General features: G+C 43.6%; 1 protein-coding gene across 5 annotated transcripts in view; it reads right to left on the bottom strand.

The window, feature by feature from the left end:
- Positions 1 to 13,226, bottom strand: part of LOC117360536 (SAP domain-containing ribonucleoprotein-like) — a 179,429-nt gene that overhangs the window by 71,215 nt on the left and 94,988 nt on the right. For all 5 annotated transcript variants that reach the window (XM_033944434.1, XM_033944435.1, XM_033944431.1 and 2 more), the window contains 2 exons: positions 10,823 to 10,872; positions 5,380 to 5,437 (listed from right to left, as the gene is read on the bottom strand). In XM_033944434.1, the coding sequence (XP_033800325.1) occupies positions 5,380 to 5,437; positions 10,823 to 10,872 (108 nt within the window). The remainder of the gene's footprint in view (positions 1 to 5,379; positions 5,438 to 10,822; positions 10,873 to 13,226) is intronic.

Raw genomic sequence — 13,226 nt, 5'->3', positions numbered from 1 at the left:
TCCCTCTCCAACACCATATCCAATATTTCTCCCTCTCATCCTTCTTTTCCCCATGCATCTCTACCTCTCTCTCTCTATGCCCAATTTTCCTCTTTCTTTCTTTCCCCATATGCCACCATTTCTCCCTCTCACTCACACTCATGCCCAACAATTCTCTCTTTCTATTCCCTTTCTCCTATGTCCCAAGTTAGTGCCCCCTTCCTCCCTCCCTTCTGTGTCCCATGTTCATGCCAACTCCCTTCCTTCTGAGTCGAGTTTGTGCTCCCTCCCTGCCTTCCAGCCGTTGTGCCCCTCCAATGCCCCAACGTAATCCTTCCCTCCCCCCTCCTTTCTCTCTTTGTCTCAGAAAGATCCTTACTTGTTCAAGCTGCATTCGCTCCATCTGCCTTTAGCGGCTTGTTGGGGGGACGCACAGGCAGCGATTCACACGTTGCATGTGCTAACTTTTTAAGAAGTTACTAAAGACACAACTCTTTCCTTCTTCAACTGCCTTGATATGTTTTATTGGAAATTTTATGTATGTTTGCTGCTGGAAACCACTTAGATATTAAGTCTTCTATAAATGTTTTAAATAAATCAATAATTTCACTTACACCTCTCTGTTAGGCTGATCTGACCTTGTGGGATCTGAATTTTGTGTTCAGTGTATTGGCAGGTCCCTTGTTTGAGTTGTTGAAAGTGGCCTCCCTTAAAGACCTCACACTGAAGACAGTTGCTATTGTGTGAACACAGAGGGTCTCGGAACTCCAGGCCTTGTCTTCCCAAGACCTGTATCTTTCCCGACAGTTCCTTCCTTTCTACCAAAGATGATTTCCCCATTTCATATGAATTAGGAGGCATTTTCTAGGGTGGGGATCAGATGCTCAGTACAACAGACTCCACAAGTTGTATGTCCTGAGAGTCTTGCTCTGTTACTTACAGGAAACAAATTGTTTCTGTTTTACCTATCATCTATGGGCCATACAAAGGCTTGGCACTCAAAACTTCCATTGCTTGTTGGATTAAGGTGGCCATTGCGGCTCTTGGTATAAACATATTGTGAGGGGATTGAGAGCTTATTCAGGCGCAAACAGCTTCCTGGATGAAGGTCTGGGCGGTGTCGCCTAAGGATATTTGCAGGTTTGCAATCTATCCCTGAAAACAGGTGTGATCCCGGAGGATTGGAAGATAGCTAATGTTACGCCCATCTTCAAAAAAGGATCAAGAGGCGACCCGGGGAACTACAGACCGGTAAGTCTGACTTTGGTTCCGGGGAAGATGGCGGGAGCGCTGATAAAGACAGCATCGATGAGCATCTAGAAAGGAACAAACTGATGAAAACAAGCCAACATGGCTTCTGCAAGGGAAGATCATGCCAAACAAACTTATTGCACTTCTTCGAAGGAATTAACAAACGGATGGACAAAGGGGACCCCATAGACATCGTATACTTGGATTTCCAAAAAGCCTTTGACAAGGTACCCCATGAACGCCTACTGCAGAAACTGAAGAACCATGAGGTGGAAGGAGACGTACATAGATGGATCAAAAATTGGTTGGCGGGTAGAAAGCAAAGGGTAGGAGTGAAGGGCCACTACTCGGACTGGAGGAGGGTCACGAGTGGTGTTCCGCAGTGGTCGGTACTCGGATCGCTGCTGTTCAATGTATTTATAAATAATCTAGAAACAGGGATGAAATGCGAAGTAATAAAATTCACAGACGACACCAAACTATTTAGTGGAGTTAGGACTAAAGAGGACTGCGAAGATTTACAAAGGGAAATGAACAAACTGGGAGAGTGGGTGACGAGATGGCAGATGAAGTTCAATGTAGAGAAATATAAAGTCTTGCATGTAGGAAACAGAAACCACAGCTATATGATGGGAGAGCTGGTAATGGTGAAAGTAGACTAGAAAAGGACTTGGGGGTACTGGTGGACAAGACAATGAAGCCATCGGAATAGTGCACAGCGGCCTCTAAGAAGATGAACAGGATGCTAGGTATTATCAAGAAAGGTATTACAACCAGAACGAAAGACATTATCCTGCCGTTGTATCAGGCGATGGTGCGCCCGCATCTGGAGTACTGCGTCCAATAATGGTCGCTGTACCTTACGAAGGATATGGCGATACTCGAGAGGATTCAGAAAAGAGCGACACGATTTGATAAAGGGTATGGAAAACCTATGCTGAGAGATTAGAGAAACTGGGGCTCTTTTCCCTGGAAAAGCATAGACTTAGAGGGGATATGATAGAGACTTACAAAATCATGAAGGGCATAGATAAAGCGGAGAGGGACAGAGTCTTCAAACTTTTAAAAACTACAGGAACGATAGGGCATTCGGAAAAATTAAAAGGGGACAGATTCAGAACCAATGCTAGGAAGTTCTTCTTCACCCAAAGTGTGGTGGATACCTGGAATGCGCTTCCAGAGGGTGTGATAGGACAGAGTACGGTATTGGGGCTCAAGACAGGATTAGATAATTTCCTGAAGGAAAAGGGTATAGAAGGGTATAGATAGAGGATTACTATACAGGTCCTGGACCTGATGGGCCGCCGCATGAGCAGTCTGCTGGGCATGATGGACCTCTGGTCTGACCCAGCAGAGGCACTGCTTATGTGCTTATGAGCAGTAATTTGGTCATCACTTCATTCCTTTGTGAAATATTACAGGCTTGATGTTTTGTAACCAGAAGTCAGATGACCTTCCACTCCCAGTGAAAGTCACTTGTTGGGACAGGTATGGCAGGAATGATGGGAAATGTGGAATTTAGTCATACCTATTAATTTTCTTTCCTTGAGTTCTGAAACATTAATTCAGGGCCTGCCCTGGAAGACTTTGGTTTCAAGAGACTTGTTGAATTCCCTGGTCTATTCTCTCTATGGATATACTGTGTATAGTTGTTTAATTAAATTATCCTTTGTGCGTTTAATTAAATTATCCTTTGTGTTGCTGTAGTTAGATGGAGCTTTGGGTGCGGTACCTTGAACCTACTTCTGTTTGGCAGGAACATACTGGAGAATTTCAGGGAGAACTAGCCCATATACTAGTGATGGTACTAGTAAAGTTCAATATCTGTACCTCTATCTGTTCATGGAAAAGATCAAAAACGGATGAAAACTGGAATAAGCACAAACAACATCAACGTAGGTGCCATAAGGCAGTAAAAGGGGCCAAAAGAGACTATGAGGAAAAAATAGCCAAGGAGGCGAAAAACTTCAAGCCATTCTTTCGATATATTAAAGAGAAACGACCTGCGAAGGAAGTGGTGGGACCGTTGGATGACCAAGGAATAAAGGGAGCGCTAAAGGAGGACAAAGCAATCGCTGACAGACTGAACACGTTTTTTGCGTCTGTATTTACCGAAGAGGATATACACAGCATACCGGAACCCATCAGGCTATATGCTGGAAGTGAAAATGGGAAACTGATAGGGTTAACGGTCAGTCTAGAAGAGGTATGCAGGCAGATTGACAGGCTTAAGAGTGATAAATCCCCGGGACCGGAAAGCATCCATCCGAGGGTCATCATGGAACTGAAAGGGACCATAGCTGAACTGCTTCAACTAATAGCCAATCTGTCGATCAAAACGGGAAAGATTCCGGAGGACTGGAAGGTGGCAAATGTTTCGCCAATCTTCAAAAAAAGGTACGAGGGGAGACCCGGAAAACTACAGACCGGTGAGTCTGACCTCGGTACCGGGAAAGATGGTAGAGGTGCTGATAAAGGACTGCATCATTGATCACCTTGATGGACACGGTCTGATGAGGACCAGCCAGCACAGTTTCAGCAAAAGCAGATCTTGTTTAACAAACCTGCTGCACTTCTTTGAGGGAGTAAACGGGCAGATAGACAAGGGCGACCCGGTCAACATTGTATATCTGAACTTTCAGAAGGCATTTAACAAGGTTCCGCATGAATGACCACTTCGTAAAATTGCGAGCCATGGAATCGAGGGTGAAATACTCATGTGGATTAAAAACTGGTTGGAGCATAGGAAACAGAGAATGGGGGGTAAATGGACAATACTCAGACTAGAAGAACATCACCAGTGGGGTGCCGTAGGGCTCGGTGCTTGGACCTGTGCTCTTCAACATCTTTATAAACGATTTGGACAAAGGTACGACGAGCGAGGTGATAAAATTTGCGGATATGAAGTTATTCAGAGTAGTGAAGACGCATGGGGATTGCGAAGATCTGCAACGTGACATAATCAGGCTTGAGGAATGGGCATTGACATGGCAGATGAGGTTCAACATGGACAAGTGTAAAGTGATGCATGTCGGTAACAAAAATCTCATGCACTAATACAGGATGTTCGGGGTGGTACTTGGAGAGACCTCCCAGGAAAGGGACTTGGGAGTTCTGATCGACAAGTCGATGAAGCCGTCTGCGCAATGTGCGGCGGTGGCAAAATGGACGAACAGAATGCTAGGAATGATAAAGAAGGGGATCAAGAACAGATCTGAGAAGGTTATCGTGCCGCTGTACCGGGCCATGGTGCGACCTCACCTGGAGTACTGCGTCCAGCACTGGTCGCCGTACATGAAGAAGGACAAGATACTACTCAAAAGGGTCCAGAGAAGAGCGACTAAGATGATTAAGGGGCTGAAGGAGTTGCCGTACAGAGAAAGATTAGAGAAACTGGGCCATTTCTCCCTTGAACAGAGGAGATTGAGAGGGGACATGATTGAAACATTCAAGGTACTGAAAGGGGTAGACTTAGTAGATAAGGACATGTTGTTCACCCTCTCCAAGGTAGGGAGAACGAGAGGGCATTCTCTAAAGTTGAAAGGGGATAGATTCCGTACAAAATTAAGGAAGTTCTTCTTCACCCAGAGAGTGGTAGAAAACTGGAACGCTCTTCCGGAGTCTGTCATAGGGGAAAACACCCTCCAGGGATTAAAGTTAAGACAAATTCCTGCTGAACAAGAACGTACGCTGGTAGGGCTAGTCTCAGTTAGGGCGCTGGTCTTTGACCAGAGGGCCGCCGCATAAGTGGACTGCTGGGCATGATGGACCACTGGTCTGACCCAGCAGCAGCAATTCTTATGTTCTTATGTTCTCACTTGTTAGGAATGTTATGGCGGCGCCGGCTGGATGCTGAAAAGAATTCTCCTGCCCAGCACCGCTTGTCGCAATGAGGCAGTTGGCAGCCGGCGAAGGTATTTACTGGGGGGGAGGGGGGATGTATAGGCTTCCCTAGCCGCCCCATTGTATAGGCCATTTTAGGTTTTAAAACACTTATATAAGCCGTGGCTAGTAACATGGGGCAGCTTATCTAAGAGTTTTAAAACCTAAATCGGCATTTCCTGTGGCCTATACATGGGGAAATACGGTAGGCACTTTAGACACAGAAAGCCAAATTCCTTAATCAGTTGTTTTTTCTAAAGCACTAACCTCCTGTTTTGTCATAGACGATATACTCCTGAAAGCCATCTTTCTGGATGCTATAGATCTATGAGAGAGAAAAATATTGTATGAAGCAAAACTGATCTAGCTTACCCCCCTCTTTTACAAAGCCATGCGGCAAAAGCCCCGAAGCCCTTTAAATCCCTATGGACTTCAGGGCAGTTACTGCAGCAGCAGATGCTAGTGCAGCTTTGTAGAAGGAGGGTTTGAATTTTTGAGTAAATGCATATTATCAGTTTTTAATTAACTCCTTGGATATGCATGATAAATCAAAATTACGGACAGAAGGATTACTTAAGCACACAAATAAAGAACAATTCTATAACATTTACACATCAACTTTGTGCCTGGGTCATTCTGTATCAAGTGGATCAGGAATCCATGCTCAATCTCCTCCAAACTGAACAAAATTTTATGTTGATGTTCCCTAGGGTGTCAAACTAAATAAATCATGAACAGTTTTTCGAGACTTACAGTCAGCTAAATGGAGGTCACCTTCAGAGTGTCACACTCCACACAATACAAAATAGTCACTTTGTCCAGGTGCTGCAGCCCAACAAAACAAATACCATTAATACTTTCAAATTGTTTGTTACGCTGCTTTGACTAACCAGAATTCAACTGCAAATTTCTTCCCTATACAAAAAAACACCCTCCTGAAAAGATATATGGTAGAGAAAAGGTTGCTCTATTCAATGCTTTTTGAATCAAAGTGATTGCTGGTGTCAAAACTGAAATACAAGGCTTCAAAAATGGGTAAAATCTGTTATTAATATTTTTGCTGCTCCATTTGACTTGCAATATCTTTGCAAATAAACAAAAGCAGGCCTTGAAATTTTCACAGATGGATAACAATCAGTAGTTGAGCAGGTATACCAAACGAGAAGAAACCTTTTAAATTTGTTACAAATCTATGGCACCCCAAAGATGATGCCAAAAATTAGTGAATTGAGTTTTTGGCCAACTTTGGCATTGAGGCATTAGAAAAGCACTTAGCCTAGACTTTTGAAACTCTAAAAGTTTATTAAGTACAAGAAGTTGTACATGTAGATTAAATTTCAGGCTGTTAGCAAAACTCTGTGTACAGAAGGTCCTTGAAGTTGCCCATTTGTTTCGTACGCACAAAAATTTTAGGGCCTCTATTTAGGCACCTGTTACTACAAGAATTTCATGTTTTCGAGGTTGAAACTTTGCAGGGCTTAGTTTTTCAAGCCAGAGCATCTCTGTGCCAAGTTTCATTGAAATTGGAGATGGTAAGGTGGGGATCATTCTGAAAATTTGTACAGTTGGTGTGGAATGACCCAAATATAATGGGTTATCATAAGTCCTTTCCTGACAATGCACATCTAATGTATGGTTGAGTGTGTCATATAATGCAACAGGACATAAGAAATGTGGGCACTGTTCAATTTGCTCAGTGATAGATGAAGGAATAGTAGTGAAAACAGGAGAAAAAGATTTCACAATTGATTATAGCACTACATGTGATTCTGAGGGAGTCAATTACTGTGTGAAATGCCAATGTGGGCTTACATATATAGGTCAAACATCTCGTACTTTCAAGAACCATATGACTGAACATAAAACACTGCATTACTAAACATAAAAAAGAAGTGCCAATGGTTACATTATATTCAGTTTGGTCATAAGTTTGAGGCATTGCATTGTTCAGTATTAGCCCAGCCCAGATTTATGAGAGGGGGCAATATAAAAGCACTGAGAAGCATTGGATTTTTAAGGTCAATACTACTGAACCATATGGGCTGAATGGTAAAACTGAATGGCAAGCTTTTTACTGAAGATATTAGCTCTGGGCTCTTTAAATCCATTGTGGATTATGATTGGTCGTTGTGTGTCAATGCTCTCTGTTTAAATTTCTGAGCTATTTAGGTTGTAATTGTTCTCAAAGGAAAGTCTCATGACGCAGCGGGCTAGTCCGGCGAAACAAAGCCCTTGTTGAGCAACTGAAAAGAAGATTGGAAAGAAATAATTGAGAAGACATGTGAGAATTGTAAAGGAGTTAATTACAGCGGCAGAGTTTGGTCACCGCTTTTGAAAGCGGTTTCTCAGTCACGGTGTGAGCTTTTTCACGTCGTGCTTGGAGGCATTCTTGGCAGTTTGGAAGGCCGTGTGAGCATATTGCAAGAAATTTAGCTGCAGTTTAAACCAAGGCGATAGAGGGTTGAGTTTGTACTGGACTGTGGCACTACAAAAAGCTATCAAAGGACTCACTTTCCAGATTTGCGATCCCCATGGTAGTGTTACTGACGAAGAGGAGAGGAACTTTCAATGAAGGACTGGAAATCTTCCTGGAGCTAGATGCACTAAACAAGATCAGTAAGATTGCATGGGTCTGCTCCAATCCGATTTTTGGCCAATTCTAAAAGAGCCATTGATGCACTAAAAATTTTGCATGCAAACGATTCACGCAGAGATTCGTTATAATCCCACACTCTCCCATCTGATTGATCACAGTGAGATAAACTCTCACACATGCGCAGAGCCGGCAGGGGAAAGCCCCAAAGCAGCCTCCTGCCACTCAGCTGTTCGGGGTAGAAAACCTTTATTTATTTTTTTTAAATGGGCACAGATGCTATGTGTTACACATGCATAATATCTGATGAACTGGTCCTAGGGACTGCCCCCTCCCCCCGAAAATCAGCAAGAGGGATGGCCACTTCCTTCCTGCTATGCCGACCCTCCCACACACATGCGAGAGAAAATTGGCAGGAGAGATGCCCACTCCCTCCTGCCAATGGGGGCCATCCCCCCTGAATTCCCACAGATATCTTTTCCTAAATTGGAAGCAGGAGGGGCCTTAGGCGTTTGAGCCAATCAGGGCCTTGGGCCCTTCACCGTGCATCACACGATGCACTGAGGAGGGAAGGCCCACCATTTTGTAAAGCATGCCTTGAAGGTAGAGGGACTGTATTTTCCTCCTGCTTCCAACTTCGAAAAAAGGTACCGTGGGAGGGTAGGGGATGGTTTGGGGTGGGGCCTCCATTGGCAGGAGGGAGTAGGTATCCCTCCTGCCATTTTCGCTGCCATACCAGGGGGGGGGGGGGGTTTCCCGGTGATGGTTCTTCATGGGGACACCAGGGAGGGCTGTAATTGGCGGGGGGGGGGGGGGTGCTTTTTTTCTCTCAGCAACCAACATTCTCCCCCTTCACAATTATCCAATAATCAGCTCTTCACTTACCGGCATTTGCTGGGGTCTTCCAACATGGACACCAGCACAGCAGCCAACATTTCCCCCCCTCCAACCCCTTGCAGCAACCAACATTTCTTTCTAAAAACCTCATGACTGATGCTACCACCACAGAAATCAATATTCCCCCCTCCCCGATCATCCTATAATCAGCTCTTCTCTTACTGGCATTTGCTTCCCCGGCACAAGCGGAAAAGGTTATGTGCTGACTGAATCAGAGTAGGGCTTTGTGCATCTACGCCTAATCCAAACTACCTCAACCAGACATAGGAGATCCCACAAACCATTCATGCATCCCCCAATCAGAGACGTCAAATGAAAAAAACTGCACGATGGCCTTCTAGCCACACAAGCAGCAAAACTAGACTACCAACTCTCAAATTTACTGATAACGACCCCAGACTACAGATCGTTCAGAAAAGAAATAAAAACTATGCTATTCAAGAAATCCTTGAAGACAAACTAACACCGCAAGACTCGTCCCAGTTCTCTGAAACAACCCACTCTACTCTTCAATTCCTCTGGAAATGGCCAGATAACTCCTTTTGTAATCCGCCTTGAACCGCAAGGTAATGGCGGAATAGAAATCACTAATGTGATGTATAACTAATGAACAGACTGGACGGACAGTTCATGTCTTTATCTTCAGTCATTTACTATATTACTAAGTGTTCTTACTACTAACAGCCCTCAGCCAAAAGCTAAGAGGTTTAGGGGTGTATAAAAAAAACATTAGAATACAGACCTTGGGAAGCTACAAAACTATTATGGACACTCAAATCAGGAAACCAAAGGGGCCATGGCAGAAAGTTCTTAATTTCAAAAAGAACAGAAGCCTTGGCACGCCACAGATCAAGATGTACTAGAGATAAATATACAATATACAATGAAAAGTCCAATAACTCCTCCAATACAACCCTCAAACGGAAAACCATTGTCTCAAAAAGGTGAAAAATGAGCCTACAGACAAAAAGGCTTGTAGACAGAAAGAAATGCAAAGCATACTGGAATTCTGAAACTGAATACGCAACAAGTCTATGAAAGCACAACAGAAATGAGAACTGCACTTTTGATTTGGTTGATTTGGAGAGCCACTGAAACAACTTGAAAATCTGCAAAAGTACAAATGGCATTGCCATCACTCTGAAGTAATTTTCTTACTAGTAACAGAAAGCAGAAAAATACCCAGGAAAAAAGTGGTGCCAGAATATAAAGAACTGTGAAGAAAACCAGCGTGGAGGAAACTGCATCCAAAATATATCAGCAGAACACGAGAAAATCCACTGAGACCATAAACAAGTGAGGACAGAGTAGGCTTACTGTTCTTAGAAGAAAACCTCCAGAGAACCAGTCTTCAAGATGGCAGTATATAAAAGAAGGAAGGAAGGGGCTCTGCCCCAAATTATTGTCCTCTGGTTTTAAGAGTCTCCAACAATGAGTACCCCATGCTGAGCTAGTATCCAGGTATGAACATAGGTCCAAAAGTCAGATTCAAACTAATAGTCTGGAGACAGATCAATCCCAACCTCCTTCCAGGTTAGAGGAAGAAATAGAAAAGGGAGACCTCCAATTAAGTGTAGATTTTCTTCAAGGCTAGTAGAAATTTTGTTCCAAGAGACTAACAAACTACTAGCTCTGAAACTTACAGGGTTTAGAAGCCAAGGAACTGCAATTAAACCTCTGCTGGAGACAGAGAAAATACTGAAGGTCTAGGACTGCACAATACCCTTAAGGGGTGAATAACAAAGACCTATTTTTTTGTCTCCATCTGCTGGTAGATAAGCATAAACCACAAATTCTAGACTGATCTGTGGGATAAGGAGGAATAGGATGCATCTCAAAGCTGTGCATCAGGTGCATCTCAAAGCTGTGCACTTCCTCTTTTGACAACAGTCAAAAATATGCCTGAAATGAAATCAAATGTCCCAATTTTGGAAAAAATAAAGGCTAACTACTGCCTTATGGTGCAATAATGCAAAAATAAAATAAAATGACTGAAAAAAAACCCAAACACTGCACCAAAAATTCTAGCTGAAATAAAAGGGAAAAACCATTGCCAAGTATGAAATACTGTTGGTCTGTACAGACAAGACGACTTAGCAGGTGGCCCCCAGTCAACAGAGCATTCCACATATACTCAGAACTACAAAAGAGGCACCACCTAGTGACACTATCTATACATGAGGGCAACTTATCCACAGAGATAATGAAAATTGTACCTACATGCCATTTTCTTCTTTTCTACAATGATTTTCAGTTACTGTTTCTTCTTCCTTTAAGAAAACAGAGTATGTTTTATTATACTTAAGAGTATGTTTTATTACAATGTTTCTCAACTCAGTCCTGGAGTACTCCCTTGCATGTCAGGTTTTCAAGATATCCACAATGAATATGCATGAAAGAAATTTGCATACAACGGAGGCAGTGTATGCAAATCAAGTTTATGCAAATTCAATATGGATATAATCACCCCCAAGGCGTGGGAACGAACTCCGCCCCTCCCCCTAGTCTCTGCACTGCTGAGCTAATAAAAGGCGCTCAACCGCCAGGCGCACTGTCAAAGGGGCCCGCCAAAGCGAGAGCGCCTTTACGAAGCGACCCAACCCCTTCAAACCAACTCAACTGTAGTATCCAATCCATTCAAAACCTACCACAACATCAAGTTTTTTCTACAACACCTTCACTAAAATTCAAACTCCCTCCTTTCAAAAAACTACACTAAATCAACAAACGAAACTCTCCATCTCCAAATCCTCCCTGCCACCAAAATGAAATTAATCCCTCATATACACATCCAGGTCATTCTACTGATAATCCTTCTTATTACCAGCTGGAAGACAGTAGCAAACAACATACCTATCACACCCACCAGCTCAATTGCAAACAAAACCCACCACCATAACAGGAGCACTCCAAAAGCTAGAAGCCCAAACCACCAAACCAACATTCAACAACCAATCACCCTAACATAGAGAAGAAGATCAACTCACCCCAAGACCAAACATCCACCTCCCTCTAAATCACTCATCTATCCTGCAATAACTCAAACAGAAATCACCACACTAACATGTGCCTACTTAAACATCAGAGCCCTAGGACCAATAACAGAACACATAAAAAACTGGATAAAAAACGAAAATCTAGACTGCCTTTTTCTCACTGAAACCTGGCTAACTTCAGACACAGATCCCAGAATAAAAGTAGTATGCCCTCAGGGATACAAAATAACTGTGACCTGCAGAGAGAAAAAAAGAGGAGGAGGACTAGCAATCTTAGTCAAAGACTCCTTAACCCTAAATAATAATAATAACAGCTTATATACCGCAATACCGTGAAGTTCTATGCGGTTTACAAAGATTAAGCAAAGGTACAAATTGATTGACTTTAAGAGGGGAGGAAGAAAGAGGGTTAATAGGACAGGAAATCCATTTTTGAGGAGAGAGTGATCAATAGAACAAGTTAATCACTATAGAGGGGAGAGAGAAGAGAGAATCAGTTGTCTAGATACTTTAGGAACAGGTGTGTTTTCAGACGTTTCCTAAATTCCTCATAAGTAGTGGGCGAAAGCAATTGTTCTAGGTCTTTACCCCATGATGCTGCTTGGTGTGAGAGAAGATGTTCATGGTGTTTTTTCAGTTTACAACCTCTCACTGGGGGGGAAACGAAGTTGGAATGTGAGCTTCTCTTGTGTCTGTTGGCTGAGAAGATGAAAAGGTCAGTTATATATTTAGGGGCAAGTCCGTGTAGTGCTTTGAAGCAGAAGCAGGCAAATTTAAACTTTACACGCGCCTCCATTGGCAGCCAATGCAGCTGCCGGTAGTAGGGTGTCACGTGGTCAAACTTCCTCAGCCCAAAGATCAGTTTGACCGCTGCATTTTGCATCAATTGTAAACGCTGCATGTTCTTTTGGGAAATTGCTAAATAGCACAGTTACTTACCGTAACAGGTGTTATCCAGGGACAGCAGGCATATATTCTCACATGTGGGTGACGTCATCTACGGAGCCCCAGCGCGGACAGCTTTTCAAGCAAACTTGCTAGAAGTTTCAAGTTTGCACACTGCACCACGCATGTGCATGCCTTCTCGCCCACTAGAGGGCGCATCCCACCTCGTGGTCCTCAGTTCCATAACTAGCAGAGAAGCCATCCCCGGGGAGGCGGGCGGGTTGTGAGAATATATGCCTGCTGTCCCTGGATAACACCTGTTACGGTAAGTAACTGTGCTTTATCCCAGGACAAGCAGGCATGATATTCTCACATGTGGGTGACCTCCAAGCCAACCAAAAAAGGGCAGGTGGGAGGATGGCAATTCAGGAAAACAGGTTACGCAACACCGACTGGCCAAACCGGCCGTCGCTTCTGGACAAAGTGTCCAGACAGTAATGAGAGGTGAACGTATGAATCGAAGACCAAGTGGCAGCTTTACATATGTCCTCCATAGGAGTGGATTGGAGGAAAGCAACCGAAGCTGCCATGGCTCGGACCTTATGCCCCGTGACTCGACCCGGGGGCGGAAGTCCAGCCTGAGCATAGCAAAAAGAAATACAAGAAGCTAACCAGTTAGACAGAGTGCGCTTGGAAACAGGATGCCCTAATCGATTAGGATCGAAGGACAAAAACAATTGAGG

The sequence above is a fragment of the Geotrypetes seraphini genome, chromosome 5, assembly GCF_902459505.1.
Source record: "Geotrypetes seraphini chromosome 5, aGeoSer1.1, whole genome shotgun sequence".
Lineage (NCBI taxonomy): Eukaryota > Metazoa > Chordata > Amphibia > Gymnophiona > Dermophiidae > Geotrypetes > Geotrypetes seraphini.
Note: the sequence above shows the minus strand (reverse complement) of the source record. Positions and strands in the feature narration are given on the sequence as shown.